A 23,683-nucleotide genomic window follows, 5' to 3' on the forward strand; every position below is an offset into this window, starting at 1 on the left:
TGTCACCCTGCTTATTTAACTTCTATGCAGAGTACATCATGAGAAACACTGGGCTGGAAGAAACACAAGCTGGAATCAAGATTGCCGGGACAAATATCAACAACCTCAGATATGCAGATGACACCACCCTTATGGCAGAAAGTGAAGAGGAACTAAAAAGCTCTTGATAAAAGTGCAAGTGGAGAGTGCAAAAGTTGGCTTAAAGCTCAGCATTCAGAAAACGAAGATCATGGCATCTGGTCCCATCACTTCATGGGAAATAGATGGGGAAACAGTGTCAGACTTTATTTTGGGGGGCTTCAAAATCACTGCAGATGGTGACTGCAGCCACAAAATTAAAAGACACTTACTCCTTGGAAGAAAAGTTATGACCAACCTAGATAGCATATTCAAAAGCAGAGACATTACTTTACCGACTAAGGTCCGTCTAGTCAAGGCTATGGTTTTTCCTGTGGTCATATATGGATGTGAGAGTTGGACTGTGAAGAAAGCTGAGCGCCGAAGAATTGATGCTTTTGAACTGTGGTGTTGGATAAGACTCTTGAGAATCCCTTGGACTGCAAGGAGATCCAACCAGTCCATTCTGAAGAAGATCAGCCCTGGGATTTCTTTGGAGGGAATGATGCTGAAGCTGAAACTCCAGTAATTTGGCCACCTCATGCGAAGAGTTGACTCACTGGAAAAGACTCTGATGCTGGGAGGGATTGGGGGCAGGAGAAGGGGACGACCGAGGATGAGATGGCTGGATGGCATCACTGACATCATGACTGGCATCATGGACATGAGTCTGAGTGAACTCCTGGAGTTGGTGATGGACAGGGAGGCCTGGCGTGCTGCGATGCATGGGGTCGCAAAGAGTCGGACACGACTGAGCGACTGAACTGAACTGACTTTTTAGAAAATAAAATATTTTATTTTGGAATAATTTTAGGTTTGTAGAAAGGTTGCAATAATAGCACAGAAAAGCCCCATATCTAATAATCTACCTTTATTTTTCTATACAGTAAAATGTGATCTCAAAGCAGATACAAAGATTAGTGAACATAAAAGGTTTTATGAAAAACAACACATTGACTTCAAGATTGCTACGAGGGAAAGAGTACAACCATCACTCCTTTCCCCTCTGAATACACACTGAAGTGACAGCAAAGCCCCAGTAACACAAAGCACAGAAAGAGACCATCAGGGATTCCCTTGGCAAGGAACCCCTTCTCACCTGGGCCATGCAGGCTCCAGCGGTGACAGCTGGGCACGGCCCCCCGAGTTAGGGGATTTCAGACACTGCATACAGCTACTACCAGGACGGGGAAGGTGGATGGTGTGACCAAGGAAGTTCTCCCTGAAGAGGGAGAATTGTGACTAAGACCTGGATGAAGACACGTGTGCAGACCTGATTGAGCAGAGATACAGATAAAAACATTTCTGGAAACAATTCAGAGAAGGCCCCAGTCCACACTATTATTGTTGGATGGGAAGATGTGTCCTGCATAACTCAGGGAAGATTCTGTACTTGGAAATGTCAAATACAAAGACTATATTTTGAACTGTGGACCACACTCCCCCACCCCCCACTTCCCAAATGCCCTGAGACTACCAGGTATACAAAGATTGGGATGAAGGTTGGAGGATTCTTCCTAAAGAATCTGGAAGTCCTCAGGGCAAAGACTCGCACATGCTGGCATTTAGGGTTCTCCATTAATGGCTGCTCTTGGCTGGATCACTCTAAAGTAAAGCCTGCCAGCCTCGGAGCTCTCTGATCCATGCATACTAAGTTCCCAAGCAGCATTCTGTAACCTGAGTCTTCAATGCAAAGAGACATCAAGGGTCAACAAACAGTTGAAGAATACTAGCCACATGAAAGGGAGACTAAGACAAATCAATGAAGAGAGTGACTACAAAGAAAACACAGAGAACAAGAAAGGGTTCTTAGAAATTAAAAAAACAAAGGTAGAAAAACAAACACGAGCAGGAAAGTGGTATAAAGGATACCAGTCCAAGAAATCCGACATCTGCCTACACTCAGCTTCGGAAAGAGAGAAGTAAAACACAGAGGAGGAAGTCAAGTCTATTTCAAGAGAATCTTTCACAGGCAGGGGATATAAACTTCGAACTGAGAGGGCCTGTAGGTGGCCAGCAAATCAGTGTGAAACACAAGGATGAGAAATCCTCTGTTTTCAGGAAACACAAAACCCCACAGAATCCACCACCATGTGATACCTTCCATTAGCAACACTGATGCCAGAGCACAGTTGAGAAGCCTCACCAAACTCTGAGGGAAAATCTCTTTGTACCTGTAACTTTAGTCCCTGCCCAACTGTAAAGTACGACAAATGCTTTTTTTTTTCCAGAAATAGAGAACTAGAAAATTTACCTCTAAGACAGGTTACTTGAGAATATTCCGCAGCAAAGGGATGAAATACTGAAATCCAGAAAGAAACAGATCCAACCCAGATGAACAAAAAAGGGAAAAAACAAGACGAAAATCGATCCAGAATAGAGCAAAGTATAAGAGTTGGGGATGGAGTTATCCAATAAAATAAAAATGGGTTTAATACCATTCTGGAGAACGTAGAACAAGTAAGCAATAAAGGCATACAAAAAGAGAGGCACGAAAAAAGGAAAGACAAAATACATAAGAAAAAAACTACTTGATAAAATTCTACCAAATAAAATGAAGCAGAATAAAGATGTCATAAAAGGATTGTGATATAGCTGTGATAAAAGGTGGTAACTGAATATCAAGTCCATTACAATATGTAGTTAAGTATAAACAACAGTGGGCATTATGGTTTGCAAACAGAAAATAAACGCTGTAAACATCAACAAAGTGGTAACGATGATGATGATGATGATGACTGATATTATTAAGAGAGCTTATAAATTGAGAGGCTGGTGGGGGAACAAGCAGAAGAGCACTCATTTCCTAATTCTTCATACAGGGAGACAATCAATCCTAATAAAAACTGAAAAGTGAATGACCATGTTCTCAGCTCCTACTTATTTTCATAATCTTCTTTTCCTTTATTTTAAGGGAAATCTTTTAGAAGCTAGTATTTCTTTTGGCAAAAGAAATATTTGTCTGAAGTTCAATGATTCAGAAATTTTATTGTGTTTATTTCTTTTTCACCTAAAATTAAACTTAAAATAGTTTTTACTTAGAATTCATAGTATGGGCCCATATATTTAAAAACCTTTTTAGCATCTGTTTATTTATCAGAAATAGATGTCTGGAATGGTATACCCCTAATGCCAATGACGGTATTTCTAGACAGTAGAATTTTATGTTAGTTTTTGCTTTTACTTTTATAATTTTCTGTATCACTTGACCTAAAAAACAGACAGACATATATATATTTCACAACAACAAGGCCACTTTAAAAATGTCATGGAACTTTAATTAGTTCTACTCACCAATAGCTTTGGTATAATGTCTTGCTCCAAGAAGTAATTCTGGGGCTCGGTACCAGAATGTAACTACTACTGGATCCAAATCTGCTAAAGGCTTCAAAGGTGAATTAAATAATCGGGCAAAGCCCATATCAGCTGTAAAAAATAATAATAATAATAATAATAACAATGCTAAGTAAATAGATTTTTACAAATGTAACTGATGACTCTAATTTTACTATTAAGATACAAAAAACGTGAATTCTGTGGGGAGAAAAACCAATAAAACATCTCACCCCTTTCAGAAGTCTAAATATAAGCCAAGGTTGAGATCTTCATTCATTGCAAACTACTGCCACTGGGTTACAGACTCACTCTGCTGCCTGAGGTCCAGGGTGACCCTACTCCTCCAGGCAGATTTCTTTCCATCTGTCTTACCACCAGGGGGACAGGGCTGTGCAGCCAGCCGCACGTTCATTCTTTTCACTGGTCACAAGTACCAGGGAACTAGATCAGTTAGGGTGAGGCTTCCCGTTATCTGCATCAGTAAGCATGCTCACTGGTATAAGCTGATGTACAGTATGACAATACCACTATTTCCCCCCATTTATTTGGGTTGAGTTTTTTCTTTAATTTTAAAGAATTGTGTTTGTTTTTTTTTTGAAGCTGGAAAAGACTTTTAAGATCATATAATTCAATCACCTCCTTTTTCAAATGAGGAAACTGAGGGCAGAAGAAACTGCTTTGACAAATGTCAACAACTCGCATCTCAGAGCTGGAGCTGTGCTGAGATACAGTTCACGGCATTTCGCACAGTTTACTAGGTAGTGCAGTTATTCAGGCACAGCTGTTTGTCCTAAGGAACCATGATCTTACAGATAAAAACGTTTTTGTCTCACTATCCCTTGGAACATCAAGTACAGTGTCATTACACAGAGCTGCCAAATACACATTGAATGAACAATCACTAGTCATACCACCTATTCAAAAATTTCAAGATTCATCCACCATTTGTTTGATTTTGCTCTCCTAATACACATTCTTAATGAAGCAGGCCTTAATCGATCTACTTATAGAGGTTAAAAAACCAACAAAGAAATGTGGCAAAGAACTAAAACCATGAGTCGGATTACTAAATACTGACTTACAGAAGAATGTACCTTAAGTGTGACTACTTTAAGCTACTGATATCCCCCAAGCCTGTCAACATCATACATGTGACACAGAAATAATTCCAAACGAGATTATTTTTAATATATAAATTTTCCCCGAGTCTTACAGTAGTGAACACATCTGTAAATACTGTCTGGCTGGGTCTTTTAGATTGTGCATGCTTTGAACTTACATTTGAATTTGATGCCACCACACTGGTTGGATGAAATCTGCTAAATGTACACCTAAGGACTTAACAGGCATTTGACGCTACATAAGGACCGACAGGGCCTGGTTCTTAAAGCAAGCCAATTGACTAGGCGCATTCTGAGATGCATCAAATGTTTGTCAAGAATTTTGCAGTTTATATCAAGGGTATTTTCCAAGTCTAATTAGAAGGAGAAAATGGGATTGGAGGATTTAAAGGGGAGGGTAGAAAGAAGGGTTGGGGACACCTGGGTTTTTCTTTGCTGGTGAAGTGGTACAAATCAGTTGATAATCCCAATTTATACTAAATTTGGCAATCAGAAATTTCTATTTATTTTGTTATATACTCCCATACTCCTGCTGCTTTAAAATTAAGATAATTTGGTTACTACATTTCTTCTATCCACACACAAACTAAATAAATGTCACAAACACAACTTGGAAATGACAATGAAAAAACAGGATAAATAAATCTAGCTCTATCCTTATAAGTTATCAGACCAGAAATGGGTAAAATTTTGCACTGATACATAAGAAAACAGAGCTATTAGAAAACATGCAGAGGTACAGAAAGCTCGTTAATTCTTTTCCCTTCAGGCAAAGGCTCGTTAGAACCTACCCAGCCTCAGTGGTATTCTTAGCTTGTAATCCCTGACCTAGATGAGGCTAACAGAAGGATATGTTCGGATTGACCTGGCTCAGGGAAACAGAACTGATGGTATGATTAGTAGTTTGCTGTACGCCCTTAGGACTAAAGGTGAGGTTGGCTTCTAACAGGGATAGAAGCCACTCACCTCTACAGGCTATTTTTAATGAAGGCAAAAAATTTCTAAGAAACTCACATGGCTTATTTTATAATTAGAACACTTCAGTCTCTAAAGATTGTCTGACACTTTTTGAGAGTGTGAAACATTTTTCACTTTTAATGTATACTCTTTAGAAATGGCTTCGATCACATGGAACTATATGAATAAATGCATATTATTACAGCAAAAATTAGAAGTGATAAAGCTGCCTGCAAAAGTTTTAAAAGAGTGCTACACTGTGACTTATCAAAGATATAACATACCAATTTTTACTCTTCCTCGCTCAGGACCTTCACCCATAACTAAAATATTAGCAGGTTTCTGTGGAAACAAAATAGTGTTTTTTTTCAGTAGACAGTAGTGGTTTCTTTTAAATAGACAATACGCCAATATAACATAAATCCACCTTTGAAAAAACCACATTTACTCAAAAATTAAAATCAAACACAGGAAGTCACCGAAGAAGCTTTATGTGTGTGTGTGTGTGTGTGTGTGTGTGTGCGTGTGTGTGTATGCCAAGTAATATGCAACTTCATGAAGGCCAAATACGGTAGTGCTTTCTCCAGGCAGAGCGAGGGCTTTTCTTGGCGCTGTTATCAGTCTGCTTCACTACTGTGGAACATCTGGCAGAAAGTTACAATGCTCTGCTTCCTTCTAACTCTTTCAATTATATAAAACACCCTGCAACTTTAAGGGGAAATGCATCTTCAAATATAATATAATACTGTATTATTAAAATAGCAAGGAAATTACAGGGAAGGGGCCACCTGATAGCTTTTTTTGCGGGGAGGGAACCACATAGTATATATCTATGTTTCAAACAAATTATAGAGAAATCAATGTAAGAGCCTTTTCTAAATGAGTTAGCAGAGTAGTAGAAATTTTCCATGACCTGAACAGTTCCCATTTTTAAATAAAAAAGGAAACTAACATGTTAAAATGAGATTTTACAAAAGTAATACTTCAAACAGTTTTTAAATGTCTAAAAACAGCAAGATTAACTGTCATCTAAAACCCGTTATGGTGGTGTATCTACCACACTAACATGCAAAGTAAGGGCTGCCCCTCTTGAGGAAAAAGGGAGAAGGGAAGAAGGCAGAGGAGGAGGGAAGGCGGCGGCCACAATCTCTCTCAGCCGCCAGCCTGCTGTCCGCCTGACCTGACTGCAGTTCTATCAGTCTGCCAAATAAGAGCGAAACCCGAGCTCAGTCCCTTTCAAACACGGATCAAAGCAATCTTGAAGATCAAATCAAAGATCTTAATGAAGGCTGTGTACAGTGGGAACCAGGTCACAGGCTCCCCTGACCATATTTAACAACAGCCTCTATGCTATTACTGACAAAATGTGACTTCCAGGACATTACTCTACTAACTACCAAAGATCAAAATTATTTCTTTATCCTCAGTGAAAAGACACTGCTAAAAAGGCAGTGCACACATTTCAAAGGTTGAAAATTCTGCAGCTTTCCAGGTGAGGAAACACGGCACTAGAGAGAGTGACTGGCCTGCTCTGAGTGCGACCGATGAGCTGGGGCAGCAGCAAGGATCCAGCCTGTCCCTGAGCAGAGCCGCCCCCTTCCCAACATGCCCTGCTGAGAGTGATTTATACAGCCAGCTTTAAACGGATGTGTATCACCACAGTCATGATCATTATGTTCTGCTCAAGAAAACGTTTCCAGAACCTCTTTCATCATATCCACTCCTGCCCCGAGACAGCAGGGCAAGCACAAGGAAGTGCAGGGCCGATAACACTCCCCATGAGCCACGTGGAACTGCCAACCACAAACAGCACTGCCCATCGCTGACACCAGATGAGGCCCTGCTCCAGAGCAAACCAGGGCTCAGGGACGCTTGTGGAATGTGACGGCAGGGGTGGGCCCTCCCAGAGGCACAGGCAGCCTGTACACCTGACTGGGGGTGGGGCTCAGGAGGGGACCTGACGTCTGAGCTAGAACTCTCTCCTCATGGGCCATCAGGGCAGGAGCCCCGAGACATCTCTTGAACCCCATTTTGATTCTCCTCCCATCAACTCTGCCTTCTCTACCATCACGAGGGCTCACTTCCTAAGAGACAAAGCTGATCACGTCACCCCCTTGCCTAAAATCTTCCAGAGTAACAGGGGAAAATTATTAGGAAAACAGTGGAACAGAAAACGATAGACACACTGATTACAACTGGGTTAAAAAAAAAAAAAGTGCCACGAGTAAGGACTAGAAGAACAAAAAAGGTTAGTGACAGGTAGGGATGAACTTTTTCACAAGTTTCTTTGAACCCTTTTCTTGTGCTTTATTATTACTTAAACGCTTCACCTTTCATGGCCCCTCCCCACCTGTGCTGTGAATAGGGAGAAGTCTTCAAGGTGGGACGCCAGGCGCCTGCAAGCTCCGCTCAAGGACGACTCCCCCTACCCCAGGGCTCTGTGCCTAGTCAGACCTTTTTCACAACTACATCAGTGCTGGCCCTGTATTTCTGTCACAACAACTTTCCTTTCCTCTGTGTTACTTGGCAACGTCTGGTTCTCCACTCACCTTTTAAAGATATAATACACGAATACACCCTGATTATAAACAGGCCACATACAGTTAAAAGAATCTAAACAGTCAGAGACTCTTCCACCACCCGTCACTCCTCCACCACATCTCGAACACCACTCCCTCCTCCAGAGTTACCAGCTGATTATCTGGCTTGCTGTGATGGATTCTGCTAGCACTCAAGTGCTCCTAAAAGATTACTTCCATTTCTGGCAAAAGCACAAGCACAAAGGGGCATCTCTTTCTTCCTTCTATTCTAGATAGAGTGAAAGAACTCCCTCTTTTGATTTCTTACTCATTCAGCAGCTGGGTTCAGATCTGAGAAGCCCTGGGGTGGGTGGTACTGGTTAGCCTGCTACTAGGCAAAGGGAGGGGAAAAAACCCCTCTCTTGGTCTTCATTTTACTATACACTCATTGGACTGGCCATATCCCAAGCAGCTTGGTTCTGAGCCTTGGTTGGGAACAGTTTCTCTGTCAAAGTCTTGCCTGGTAGGTATCAGGGTTTGGGGCCAAAGCTCCAGCTAATAATTAGAACTTTTTCTACTAGACAACTCACTGCCTACTGCACAATCTGAAGTAGATCTCAGGGCTGAGGCACTAAGCAGACTTAAATTAGTGGATTTAAGTTCAGCTTTGGCATGCTATATAGTCAGAAACAAGAGAGAACGATGTTCAGTGCTGTTTTAATAACACTAAGCAGTGAGTTGTTCCCCATGGGATCTCCCATGGTGCCATTCCACAGGCCCCAGAGAGTGACAGTCTGATTTAGGAGACAAATTCACACTATATTTCTTTTGAGAATGTAACCTAATGAAAAGTTCAAGAGAAAACGGCAGAAATACCACAGAGATCATGAATACTCTTGTATTTGTTCAATCAGTATTAAGGAAGACTTCAAAAGACTTGATTTTTGTTTTAGTACTTAATGCCACGGAGACAATACTATATTCTCCAAAAGGCTAATCCCTTTCATCTTTGTCTATCAGTGGGAGAACCTGATAGCCCTAGGGCCAAACCATCCAAGTCACTGATGATCAAACACAACAATCATGACTTTAGTAAACTGCAATCAAACGTAATCATCTTAAAGGAACATACAGAACTTTGCTGGTGACATTTTGATGAGGCACATCCCCTCATGAAACTATCTGCTGCTACATACGGCAAAGGTCCAATGCGACTTGAAAGTAATATAGCATCATGACAACATCTTCAAGAATAGTTACCTTACTCACAGAAGTGACTGCAGGACACCTTTATTGCCTGCTGAACAATGAAACAGATGGATGAAATACTTTTCGAAGTCTACTGATTTGATTATTTGAAACTATGCCTTGAAACAAGCTTTTCTCTTGTTTTCTTTCTCCCAGAAGAAAAACTAGTTTTGTATTAGGTTGGTATAGAAAAACTTAAATGAACTTTTTGGCCAACAGGAAATTAAAGAGTGTGCCCTTGTTTTACAGTCTCCTGGCTTTTCTTCTTGTTTTATGTTGTTGTGCTCCAAAAAAGTCTCCACTGCCATTTCCTAAAAAAAGATGTCTGTGTTACAGAGATAACCATTCCTGGTGAGACTTTCTGCTCTCCAGACGCTGTCACATTAGGAAACATCACACTGATGACTCTGGCAAACAGCAGAGATGGTAAACTGGTTTCATTTAAGGGCCCAACTGTGGAAGAAAACTAAGGGCTGCCGGAACTGCATCTTGAGAAAGACAGGACCTGGGCTAGTCAGGAAACTGCCATTATCAATTAGAGGTATCTCACACAGGTACAGAACTGCATAACGCTGGCATCTCTGTCAAGCTAACTGCAAAAACTTTTTATTCTAGGGATGAAGCCAGGGTCTTCATGTGTTCACTGACTTTATCAAGGCAAAACAGAGACTCTGAGTCCGTAAGAAAAGCTGATTTTTAATGGATCTATGAAAAGGAGACAGTGATACACAAGTAACCACTGTCAAGTGCTGCTCTCCAAGATCTGTTTGGAAATAAATTACACACTGTAAACAATACAGCCTGGTGGCACACTTTCTGGACACTTGATAACTCTGAGTTTGGTTGTTAATCATTGTGTGCCATAATACACACCGATGTGTATTTCAAATTACACTTTTCAATTGACGATGTCTAACTGTTAAGAAAATATTTCTGCTTTTACTTCTAGTTTTGTATTCTGAGAGATTAATGCAGAATCTGTATCTTTATGAATACTTATTATGTATATCTTTAACTTATACTACACACTGAATTTTTCTAGACATACATTTTTATTGAATGTTTATTTATATATATATTTTATTTCTAGGCTGTGCTGTGCACATTTCGGGATCTTAGTTCCCCAACCAGATGTTGATTCTGGGCCCTAGGCAGTGGAAGTGCAGAATTCTAAGAACTGGACCACCAGGGATTCCTAGGTAATGCATATTTTAAAATATATTCTTTTATATGTCCCTAAATGCCAAGCAATTCTACTGTATCACACTGCTTCATTCTATAGTTTTTGCTTACTTTTTAGTTAAACAAATTTGTCACAATCTGATTTAAAGTATATCAAGGTATATAATTATATATTCCTAATTCCTTCTATACAACTGCCAAATTGAACAAGCCAAGCTTTTTGGTGTATATTTCATTATTTCAATCATTCTGCTGTTATAAAATGTTTCAGTCTTTTGAAATAAAACATACTTTTTTTTTTTGCCACACCCCATAGCATGTGGGATCTTAGTTCCCTGACCAGAGATCAAACCTGCATCCCCTGTGCTGGAAGGCAGGGTCTTAATCTCTGGACCACCACGGAAATCCCTTTAAATAAAATATATTTTATCTGACACTCTAATTTTTTTCTATATTTGAACAGACACAGACTCTAGACCAGAGTTCTCAACTTTTTTTCTTCCCCTAAACATCTGAGGAATATAACAGACTTCTGAAGATGAGGAATTATGATTAAATGCTTAAGAATAGGCTAAAAAAAAAAAAAAAAAGACCCCATCAACTATTAGTTCCGTGACCTTCACCTCCATTTTCTCACTTATAAAATACGGTTAAAAATAATGACAAGTTAGTGTTGCAAAGATAAATTTTGCTAATGTACATAAAAGACAATATAATGCTTGATACATTAAAAGTCCAAAATATAATGATAGCTAACACTATAATCTGTTAACAGTGACTCACAACTGAAGTGATTTAAGTAGAAACTCCTGGGGGCAGGGTACCCATGTATGATTGGATAAGACCACCAAGATGATTTTCCTGTATCACCCTAAGAGATACCCCTAATTTGTTTTTATCTAGATGTCAGTCACTTATGCCTTTTACAGATCAAAAAAACTATTTATTATTAGTAATAGCCTCTTAAGAATTAAAGCAATAAAAATACAGATTCCTATAGGAGATTAAAATACAAAAAAGTACAACGAAAGTAAAATTTACCTGAAACTTCACCTCATAGAGTTAGGTCATTACAAACATTTTGGTGGACATAATTCCAGATTTCTCTAAATCTACATTATTACATGTATATAAATATCTTAGAAAAGCCCTTTTGATTCCTGTATTCACTTAACAGTGAACAAATAATAAATAAACGCACAGCACTACTATATTGATCCTACTTTATTTAGCCTCCCCTACCATAGCTCCTTAGGTTATTTTTAGACCAGAAGAGCTCTAGGACATTGTCAGGTAACAGTGAAGTCAGAAGGATAACAGCTGCTGACTTGCTTACACACTTAGAGGTTTCCTTCCTTCCTTATTTTTATAAAGAACTTCAATCAGAAATGAATATTAAATTTTGTCAAACACTGAATTTTGCAAAAGTTTTACATTTACAACTACTGAGATAACCACAGCATTATTCTCCTAGCATTATTAATGTGAATTCTGTCAACAGGTTTCCAAATACTGTATCATGTTCACATTCTTGAAATGAACTTCATTTACTTGGGGTATAGTAATCTTTTAATGTTCCTCTGGATCCTATTCGCTAATATCTTATCTAAGATATAAGCAAAAACGTTTATGCGTGACACTGACCGGCTGTATTTATTAGGTTTGTGTTTAGGATAGATTCTGAGTTACCCGTCTCACAGGTTAGAAGGCTGTTGAGGAACTGCAGGAAGGGGAATGACATGGTGTGCTTTGCTTTCTAGAGGCCATTCTGATTGCTATGTAGATACTGGACCACAGAAACGTAAGACTGCAAGGAGGGACGATCACGGGCTTGTTTTTTCAGTAATCCAAGTACCCTGGATTAGAATAGCAGCGATAGAAACGATAAGAAGCGAAGTCAAGAGGCAGGAAATGGACTGCAAAAAACTCAACTGTGTGCACTGGGAGGTCAGGCTACTGTAGGATCAATGAACAGGAATGAGTGAAATGAATGAGCAGACCTGGAAGTTCACTGGGGAAGTCCAAACCCATATCCTGAAAGCAAGGGGGTCTGAAATCTTCCTGTCAGTTTGCACCTGTCCACTGGGCAGACCCAGGGAGACTGAGCTAGGAGGACTGCGTCATCGCTGCTCATCTGCCCTTCCCTCCCTTTCTAACTCTTCCCACAGCGTCTTCTCCCTGAAAATAAGCACTACAGTTGACTCTTCTTTGAGAAAAGATGCCGGTCAGATGACTGGGACCAATGGCCAGCTGTGCTACTTCAAATTAGAGTTACAGGAGAGTCTTACTGTACTTCAATCTGAAATGTGTTCTGAAGGGAGCACTGATAAGAATCCAGCTATTCAATCAATATTTATCATGCAACTAATATGTGCTATCCTGGGTGCTAAAGATATACTAGTAAGTGAAATGGATAAAGTTTCTACACCGAAGGTGCAGTCCTAGGGCAACCTAATGATGGACTGGAACTAAAATGCACTGACTGAACATTTATTATGTGCCAGACAATCTAATATTTCACTCTCTATCAAAGAGCAAAAATATGGGTCTGGCTCCATTTTATGTTAAAAAAAAAAAAGATATATGTGACTTAAAACTCAGATAATCTTCTACTTCTAGCCAATTTTCAGGATTACTCAAAAATATAATAACACTATTTTTTTTAAGCTCAATTAAATTATTTAGAATATCTGTCTTGTCTGGTGAGAAATGGGACTTTAAAAAGATTTTAGCATCTTGCTGATCAAGGGTCTCAAAAAATTCATCGAGAATCTGCACTATTTAGTAAAACAAAGTGGGCCACTTTTTCATTATTTACAAACAATAGAACACGGTTCATTGTGTGTGCTCAATATCTAAATTACACAAATGTGGCATATATTAAGAAACTAAAGGGACTGTTTATAATCAAACACTTCCAAGAAAGAAAACTGTCCAACTGTCATTTAAGTCAACATACTACAGAATAAACACAATATTCGTGATGTTAACCAAAAGTAATGCAAACCTCATTTTAGTTTGCCTTAACTCATTCTTATCAATAAAACCTATGTTTCATCTTCAAGCCTAAATTTTATGGATACAATTTTGTATGTTTTCCTAGTTATACAATTAGACAAATAAGAAAATTGGAGTAAATCCTTGGAGATTCCATTTATTCCCAGTAAATGAAGCAAATCTCAAGTAATAAGCACTGATTGATCCTGACAATCACAAAGCATTTTTCTTCAAAAAAGCTCTGTTTTAAAGAAACATGCTTAATATATTCCCAACATTCATTTCTAGGAAGCTAAGCACAGAGAAGGAGCAACAACAGCAGTCAGAACAGAGGCCTTGAACACAGTCTCCTTTCTTCCCAGCTGGCCAATCAATTTGTTTCTTTGCTTCTTTCAGCATTTGGACAGTGTCAAGGTCCTTTCTGCTTCCCCTGTCCCCTAAAGAATGTACTGCCCCCTCCTTTTAGGCAGACAAAAAAGTGTATGCATGGCTTTTTTTTCCTTAATAGCAACCATCCTCTACTGACATAAAACAAATACACTAAACAACACTGAATATTATGTGTGAACTTTACTAAAAGACTAAATAAGGTATTTTCTTCTGTTTCCTTCTCTATGATTATAACATGTTAACTGCAAACTATTAGAAAATTCAGGATGGTATTAAAAGAGGAAAGTGAAACTTGCCTGAAATTCTCCCACCTATAATAAACCCTACTTAGAAAAACATATTCCCTATAGGGCTACTGCTATTCAACATGATTTTATTATCAATGTCAACATATTTGCAAAAAATATTAAAGTACTTATAATTAGAACAAAGTATTTTCTACAGACTTGATCTTCTCTTTTCCTAAACATATAAAGTACCTTTCGGGCAACAGTCTAAGACCAGCGGCTTTCAAACCTTCTTGAACACAACTCACAGGAAGAAAATCACTCATTATGGCCATAGTTAAACATATACATACATACACACATACAACTGAAACAAAAGTTTCATGAAGCAACAACCTGCCTCAAGACATATGATGTACTCTGATATTTGCTCTGTTCCACTCTATTCCATTAAAAAAATTTTTAAAAAGGCTGGTTGTGTTGTGTGATTTCCCAACTCATAGCTTACAACCTGCAATTTAAAAATCACTGACCTAGAGGGGAAAATCCCTAAAGTCAGTGATCCAGCTTTGAAAATAATTAGCTAAGTAACCAGAATCAGGCCATTTAATCTCTTTTCTTCTGAGTTTTCCACTTCCTTGTACAGAGCTCACCAGTCAATAGGAAAATGAATCTAAAAATCCCAAGCAAACCAACTAATTATATTACTGTTTGAAGACTTTAGTATTAGTAAGCAAATCTAATAAACCAGGTGATCTTTTACTCAAATAAGAAGAATCAGATCAAAAACACCCCAATAATTCATCATGTTATAATCAGTAATTAGGTGCCTTCATAAAGGAGGCCCTATGATACTGAGTCTGAGTCAATGGCTCACTCCGAGATTTTGATCGTACTGAACAGTTGCTAGGAAACCAACTCATCCTTCACCAAGCACAGTTAAACTCTCCCCCAACCACCAAGTGATTCCAAGTCATCCAATATAATCAAAATAAACTTCAAGGCAGCAGCACTATCAGATTTTTTTTTTAATAAGCCAGATTAAATAGCTCTGAAATAGCTCGAGCATTTTACAAACATGTTTATGCAATGGCCCACTGGGCTATTTCACCTCACATACTACACATGACAAGACATCCCCCTGGGATACTTCCAAAGGAAATCTCTGCAGACATTTATTTTCTAGGAAATTTTACTATGGCAAAAAACTGCAAAAAACAAAGAACCTATTTTGCAGTGAATGCTCTGTCACTGAGCTATACCCACCCCCCTCCCTGCCAAAAGAAAATATTCTGAATTGTTTTAGGGCAGGAATGACCAACTTCAGATAGCTGTAATACTCCAAAACACTCCAAATTTCATATACAGCCTTGTAATTCAGCTTAAAGGAAAAAAATTACAAAGGAAAATACAAAAGTTATAGTATATCTTACATTATCCATTTGGTGCAAGAGGAGGAAAGTATAGCCTATGTGCCAGGGAGCTCCAAGTTAATTATCACTATGATAAAATCATTAAAGTAGTAATTAAAATGAAATTTGCAGGGATACTATATATTTTTTTAAATGGAACACATTAATGACCATATGAGGACTATATACACCTAATGAAAGTTAACGGCAAACAGGTAAGTCATAGTAACTACTTCTCTACTCTTTATTGAATTCCTTAGGAAACAAGTCAAAAGCACAAGTCTTTAATACTTACTTAAATACAAGTAAATCATTTGATTGACTGTAAATCATTTCTGTTAAGTCTGATATAGCTGAATATTTTCAACAAAAAGCACAAAATTCAGCCAACAATGAATTCACTAGAAAATTTTAAAAGAACAACTATCAGCTAGAAATTAAAATACTGACATTGTGATTAGAAATGACCTGGTCTGCTAAATGTAGGATTAAAGTGAAACATTGGCGATGCAAGTTCAGAATAGTTGGAACGTACAGAAGAGAGGCATGCCCACCCTCACCCCATTAATGATTAAAGAATAATTCACACAGAAGGGACTTCCAGAAGTTCTGGAAAGAAAAAATCTGTGAGGGATGCAAATCAACAATGATGAAAACGTTCCACCCTTAATATTAAAGGAGAAAAATTGGAAAAAATAAATGACATAAAGTGAACATCAGAACAAACAAAGGGCCAAGAAATAGGTCTCCTTGGGAGGAACAAAAATCTGGGGGAGAGGAAGGGAGCAATGGATGAGATCAACAGATCACTGTCATTAGCTGAATGGTCTCTGAACTAACTGATAAGAGCTGAGTTCTTTTCAGTAGAAAGAAGGCTGCTGAAAGGACTTAAAATGTGGTATGAATAGAATTTTTTCTGCACTGTTTCACTGCAATAAATCATAGCAGAGAAAAGAGGGAGTGAAGAGAAGAAGTGCAGCAGAGTCTGTGTGCGTCCCTAGATACAGAGAAGTGTCAGGTAACATCGGAGATAAGCTATGGCGAATAACCTTGGAGACCACTTTGCTTCTGTTACAGACCGGCTAGTTCGTTCATTCACCCCGTGTAAGCAATACTGTATACATTACTGTGTATTCCAAAGGCACTGGGAAGTCTACAAAGATACAATAAGTCCCAGTCTTTGCCCTCAGGAACTTACCATCAGACAGAGGAGTACAATTACCCAACTAGTAAGCACCCCAGGGGTAGTTCAAAATAATGCTACAGGGTTTAGAAGTAAACAATCTCACTCTCAGCTAGTGTGACTGGGGTGGTGGGTGCTAGGGGCTTTTCTGATGAGGTAGCAGAGCAGAGCTTTAAAGGATGAGTAGATTTCAAATGCAGGAGATGAAGGGAGGAAGGCATTTAGACAGGCAGGACAACCTCTGGGTTGACTGGAAAATAAATATGAAGAATGAGATAAAAGAAAAACAGGAGACTGGAGCCAGACCATAGTGGTGTTTTTAATCTTCAATTTGGCAGCATGCATACTAGTGAGAAGTGTTTTTCAAATTCTTAATCTATCACAGAATTTTTCCTAGGAAAAGAAAAATTACTGAGTTTGAAATTTCACAATTGCACAAGAAAACGACGACAAAATTTAGGAAGTTTTATTAAAAAAATAATCATTTCCACTGATAGACCCTAGACAGTGAACTGGCTGGACATCCTCAAATAGGTCACAATGGAGTCACTGGTGGTCACACCCTTGCCCATGTGCTCTAACTCAAACGGGAGTTCAGTCACCACTGCTGGATCAAGCCTGGCTTCTACACAAAAAGGATCGAATATGACTTTGGTGCTTCAAGCTTTTTACTAGACTGGGCTCAGGAAAAAAACCACCAACCAATCAGGCTAATGGACTTCAAACTTGTCCTTATTTTGAGTTACTAAAACATATCTTTACTTGAAGCTTTCCTAATATTCACACTTAGTTTCTCTTTATAGTACATATGGCAAAAAAAAAAAAACCACCACACCTTAATATTCCTTAACTCAACAAAACCCTCCTATTTTATGTAAGCAGATAATTGGGGGGCTGGGGTGGGGGAGAATATGGACCACACAACCCTGAAATTCCTTTTCCCACGTTGCACGTGTCTCAGTCGACCTGTTTAAATAGGATGGCTATTCTGGGTGTCACCTTGGCTGGACCATAGTACTCAGAGTATTCTGGATGTTTCTATCAAGGTGTTTTTGAGTGAGATTAACATTTAAATTTATGGCCTCTGAGTTAAGTGGGATCACCCTCCATAACATCGGTGGGCCTCACTCCGAAACAAGAAGGAATTCTGCCAGTGGACGGACTCTGGACTCAACTGCAACTCTTGCCTTGGGTCTGCCAAACCTGCCAGCCTGACCTGCAGCTTCTGGACTGACCCTGCCTCCACAACGGCAGGACGGAAGTGCTTAGGAGAAACCTTACTCTCTCCACACAGACCCAACTCTCTCTACACAGACCCATTCTCTCTCTCTGGAGAACAATGATTAATACAGGTGGTAATGCCAGAACCAGGACTACAGACTGCTAGTCAAACAACTTTCATTTCCAAGGAGAGGAGAATACGAGAGGGGAAGGAAGTAGTCCCAAAGAAAGAGTAAAGTCACCTTACACACACCACTGTTTTTATTTCTCTCTCTAGTTTACTTTGAATTCATAAATTATCTCATAAATACTGCATAGCTTTCCTTTCCAGCCCATTTCTTAGAACATCTGCACATGTGTACTTATTACTACATTCAGCCCAACAAGAGTTCCAGAATTACCAAGTCTCTATTTCCTGTGGAGGATGACAGACCTCAGTTACTGATTTGCTACTACATAATAGAACTGGACATGGAACAACAGACTGGTTCCAAATAGGAAAAGGAGTATGTCAAGGTTGTATACTGTCACCCTGCTTATTTAACTTATATGCAGAGTATATCATGAGAAACGCTGGGCTGGAAGAAGCACAAGCTGGAATCAAGATTGCCAGGAGAAATATCAATAACCTCAGCTATGCAGATGACACCACCCTTATGGCAGAAAGTGAAGAGGAACTAAAAAGCCTCTTGATGAAAGTGAAAGAGGAGAGCGAAAAAGTTGGCTTAAAGCTCAACATTCAGAAAACGAAGATCATGGCATCTGGTCCCATCACTTCATGGCAAATAGATGGGGAAACAGTGGAAACAGTGGCAGACTTTATCTTTTTGGGCTCCCAAATCACTGCAGATGGTGACTGTAGCCATGAAATTAAAAGATGCTTACTCCTTGGAAGAAAAGTTATGACCAACCTAGATAGCATATTAAAAAGCAGAGATATTACTTTGTCAACAAAGGTCCGTTTAGTCAAGGCTATGGTTTTTCCAGTGGTCATGTATGGATGTGAGAGTTGGACTGTGAAGAAGGCTGAGTGCCGAAGAATTGATACTTTTGAACTGTGGTGTTGGAGAAGACTCTTGAGAGTCCCTTGGACTAACCAGTCCAAGGAGATCTAACCAGTCCATTCTAAAGGAGATCAGCCCTAGTTTTCTTTGGAAGGAATGATGCTAAAGCTGAAACTCCAGTACTTTGGCCACCTCATGCAAAGAGCTGACTCACTGGAAAAGACGCTGATGCTGGGAGGGATTGGGAGCAGGGGGAAAAGGGGACGACAGAGGATGAGATGGCTGGATGGCATCACCAACTCGATGGACGTGAGTTTGAGTGAATTCCGGGAGATGGTGATGGACAGGGAGGCCTTGCGTGCTACGATTCATGGGGTCGCAAAGAGTTGGACATGACTGAGCGACTAAACTGAACTGAACTGAATGATCAGTAGTGACAAAATTAACTTTTATTTATTAAATGGTAAAGTTAACTATACATATCAACCAAAGAACTCCATAACTCTATCAACTGAAATCAGTATTTCTATTAACAATAAAGCTAATTTTATTAAGCAAAAGCTTCAGTAACACTCTGGACTATTTTCAAATGGTGTTTTTAGGAGGTCTATGTTAATTTTCTACCTTGATATGAAGCTTCATGTGGCAAGTCAGCACCTAAACCAACTTATGCAATTCTTAACATTAGAAATCTACACAAATCGGCTAAGGTTGGTATCACCTCATTTTGTCTAAACCTGACTGAAAAGGAGCAAAGAACATAATTAACTAGTAATTATACTGCAAATAATAATAATTGCTTGAGGTAAGATTTTTAAAAAAAGGTCATGTCATACAGCTTCTAAAGAATAGTTTTCAGAGTAAATACTTTTAATACTACATATATGAATATCTTGTGTAGCTGTAGTTGAAAAATTATATACTATCAAACTCCAAAATTTGATTTTCAGTTGGCAGGAAGGTAGGCACAATTTTAATAAAAACCATAATTATGAATCTTTCCTTCAAGAACAAGAATAATTCAAGAGGCAGGGACCTGAACCAGTAAGATCCAGCCTAGGGGAGGAGTTTATCACTTCAATGAGAGAATGGTTCAGTGGGCCTGCGATGCACAGAAGGATCAGGCGTTTGGAAAGAGCACTAAGAAGCCAAGCACAGACATTACAGGAAATCATGCTTCAGACGAGAAAGTCAAAGGAGGCAGCAGCAAATAATCGATTACAGTTTAGAGAAGGTTGTGAATGAACACACTTCTAAACAGATGGCAGTGGCCTAGCAAGAGGGGTACAGCACCAGGAGGGATTTGCTTCAGTGAACAGGAATATTTTACCCCGATACTGTTCAGAATTGCCAGTATCTGGTAATAATAAAGTGTCACTACTTTTAGTTTGTTTCATTATTATTTTTAAGTCAGCTGCAGACAGTGCGTTCCTTTGTTACCTGCACCTGGGTACAGTGCTCCACGCCCCCTGTCTCCCAGGGCACCACCAACACAGACTTCTGAAATGACCTGCTTGACAGTGTCTCTATGCCAACAACAACTGTTCAGGCTGTGTCAACAGAAAGAACTCTCCTCAAAGAAATCAGACTTTAAAACTATTTTCATTACTTTCATTATTTCATAGTGTAGTTAACGCTAATGTAAGCAGTTCAGGTATATTTTGGGGCTTCCCTGGTGGCTCAGATGGTAAAGAATCCACCTGCCAATGCAGGAGACCCAGGTTTGATCCATGGATTGCGAAGATACCCTGGAGAAGGGAATGGCAACCCACTCCAGTGTTCTCGCCTGGAGAATCCCATGAACAGAGAAGGTACATTATACATTAGATTTTTGCATAGAGAATTCCATGGACAGAGGAGGTATATTACATATTAATATAAAAATTAAATACTGGTTTAAAAATCAGTTTGTGTTCATCTAATGAACTAATATTTTAGTGATGAGAAAATATTTAAATTAAAAATACAACATTATCTTAGCATAATTAACTCTACATGAGAAAAATACCCTTTAACCAGATTCTATTCTTTTAAAATCATGAAAAGTGCCAGGAGCTCAAAAGTAGTAACAGTTTTCCCCTAAGCTGACTCTTCTAAAAGCTGAAATTTATTTTCATTTTCATAAAGAGACAAAGGATTTTTCACATTTATGTTCTGTAAATTCACTGCTTGTAAATATCCTAATTCTATTAAAAATAAAGTTTGCATAAGAGAAAAAGTTATTTCAACCAAACTTCTGATGTGTTACTGGTCCTACTGTAAATGCTTTTTCTAGGCTTGAGAACTGGAGATAAAATAACTGCCACCAAATGTATTTCAAGGAGATTTACTGAAGACAGATGAAAGAGCCAGAAGCTAAAACACCTGACTGACGACAGAGATGAATGCATTAAACACAGAGCACCCGGCAAAGAGCACAGCACGCACGTGAGGGCAGAGCAGCTCCACCTTATCAGGATGGAGACTTCGCCTATGTACACATGTGATCAGAGACCATGCCATAGCTTCCAGCACTGTGTCTATAACTGCTTGAAATGAAGGCACTGCTACAAACCTCACTAGAGTCACTACATTTACAAAGAAAAGAATAAAAGCACAGTGTAATTATGCAATATGAAAGGGGTAAACAGGAATCTGAAATTTAAATGAATTAAATATATAAAGCTTTCATGAACAAGCACAATTTAATCAACAATTTAATGCTATACATTTTTTTAAGGGCATACACTATTCTGCGATGTAAAATAAAAATAAAGTCAATTTCTGAAGTCTTAAGAATTTAGTGTACCTTAATATGGCAAGGCTTCTTAATAATGTATTCAATCATGATTAATAAAGGCTATTGGCTGAGAGACTTCTACTAATATAGTGGGGTTTAAAAAATAAGTAGTTGAACACTCCTAATATTCAATTTAATATGCAGTAGGCTCCAAAGGTTGTATTTTCAAGTTATTCATAAATATACCAACTTCCAGAGTTTGTCTGGCATCTAATAATCAATGTAAAGCAAGCCAACGCTTTATTTACAGACTTAAAAGCTTAGCGAAACCAGTGTGGCCTCTTTCGCCTCTTAAGCACCAGCTAATGTATGTCCCGAAGCAGGAGCCATCACACAGAAGCACAAAGCTGGGCTAGTTTTGAGACCGTGGCATTCCTGCTTCCCCTGTAAGGTCTGCAGGCCTGTACAGCACTAACATCTAGATGCATCGCCCAACTCTTAAGTGCATCTTTCTAGCTTACACCTAACTACATTTCAACTTACCAAATCCCTGTGTAACACCCAGTTAGCATGCAGGTAGTGGATCCCATCTAGAATCTGATATAATAGTGACTTCACCATCCCCCGAGGTAACTGAACTGGCTTCTTGTTTGCTTTAGAAGCTCTGTGAAACTTGATTATATGCTGAAAGAAAGAAAAATATCACCAGAAGCTTAAAAAAGGAAAGAAGGAAAGACAGTTTGATAAATAATATTTTACTAACTGAAAAAAAAAAAAAAACCAACCACTCAGGGATTTCCAAAGATACTGAAAATATCATTTCACATTCTGCTGGATAGCATAAATAACCTTAAATAACTACAGCTAAAATGTCATTTCCTGAGCATGGGATAGGGCCTCAGAAAATAAATGACAACAAAGAAGTAGAAAGTAATGTGATTTTATTTTTAAAGTATAATTAAAAAATTACTTTCAGAGTTACTTGACCTGTTTATCTAGTGAAAAATTTCAAGAAACAAATATCTGTTATTCGGCAGTGAATAAAATGTGTATTAAATGAAAGAAAGAAAAAAAGAACAGAGAGTTTTGGCTGGTTCACATAACATAGGTATGGTACCTATTTACCACTTTATAACTGGGTTATAAAGAAAGCAGATGGAAAAATATTTCAATTAAGTACACAGAAGCACAAAGGAATAATATGTAAATAACCAGTACATATCTCTGGTCATATAATATTTAGAAATATGAATGCTTCAGACAAGGGGGTAAAAAACAGCCTTGAAACATCCAGCAAAGCTTTCTAGGTATAATGTTAGTGGACATCCAGTAAACAAAATGCCACTTTATAAATAGAAAAATCATTTTACAAATAAATGTACCTCAACAGAAACAAGATCCAATGTTTCAAACTCTCGACAGATGTCTTCATTGTAATGAAAGCACTCAAACTGCAAGAAAATCTAGAAATCGGCTGCAGCCAACTCTGCTGTGCATACCACTGGGCACAGGCCTGAATGTAACACGCACAAGAGCAGATTCCTGGCCAGTATCTGACTGCATATTAGGTGTATTCTTGAACTTAGTAAAAATAATTAAAACAGGAGTGATTATTTTAATAGTATAGCTTTTAACAGTATAGCTATTATTTAACAGTATAACGTAACCTTTTCATTTTCTTAAGATATAGAAGTAGAAAATGGGTAAGAAATAACTAATGACTAATGAGTGAAGGAGTTTTATTTTCCAAAGGAAAAAATATAAAGCAAAGGCCTATATTTGGGAAGGTAAAAGGTATCAGTTAGTGCCTTTAGTAGTATGTAGTATGATTAATGTAGTATGTAGCATGATTACTCAATTTAGCATGATTAATCTATCCTTTAGTAGCAGCATGATATTATTTTAATTTTCTTTTCAGTCATTTTTTTGAAGTACTTAAGAACAGGCAAATAAAACAGAGCTATAGTAAGTCTTAATAATCTAGACTGTTTTGTCACCTATCCAAAGAAATGACAATCAAGTCACATCACCTTAAGAACCAGCAACTCTC

The 23,683-nt window shown here is 38.5% G+C and overlaps 1 protein-coding gene across 5 annotated transcripts in view; it reads right to left on the minus strand.

Moving 5' to 3' along the window:
• The window catches only part of CDK8 (cyclin dependent kinase 8), a 76,197-nt gene that overhangs the window by 14,916 nt on the left and 37,598 nt on the right, over positions 1–23,683 (minus strand). For 4 of the 5 annotated variants that reach the window (XM_069602261.1, XM_069602265.1, XM_069602264.1 and 1 more), the window contains exons 4-6: positions 22,177–22,317; positions 5,816–5,873; positions 3,412–3,543 (exon numbers count right to left, since the gene is read on the minus strand). In XM_069602261.1, coding sequence (XP_069458362.1) covers positions 3,412–3,543; positions 5,816–5,873; positions 22,177–22,317 — 331 coding nt within the window. The remainder of the gene's footprint in view (positions 1–3,411; positions 3,544–5,815; positions 5,874–22,176; positions 22,318–23,683) is intronic. The other variant, XM_069602266.1, reaches the window with a different exon arrangement.

This window comes from Ovis canadensis, chromosome 10, assembly GCF_042477335.2.
Source record: "Ovis canadensis isolate MfBH-ARS-UI-01 breed Bighorn chromosome 10, ARS-UI_OviCan_v2, whole genome shotgun sequence".
In the NCBI taxonomy this organism is placed as follows: domain Eukaryota; kingdom Metazoa; phylum Chordata; class Mammalia; order Artiodactyla; family Bovidae; genus Ovis; species Ovis canadensis.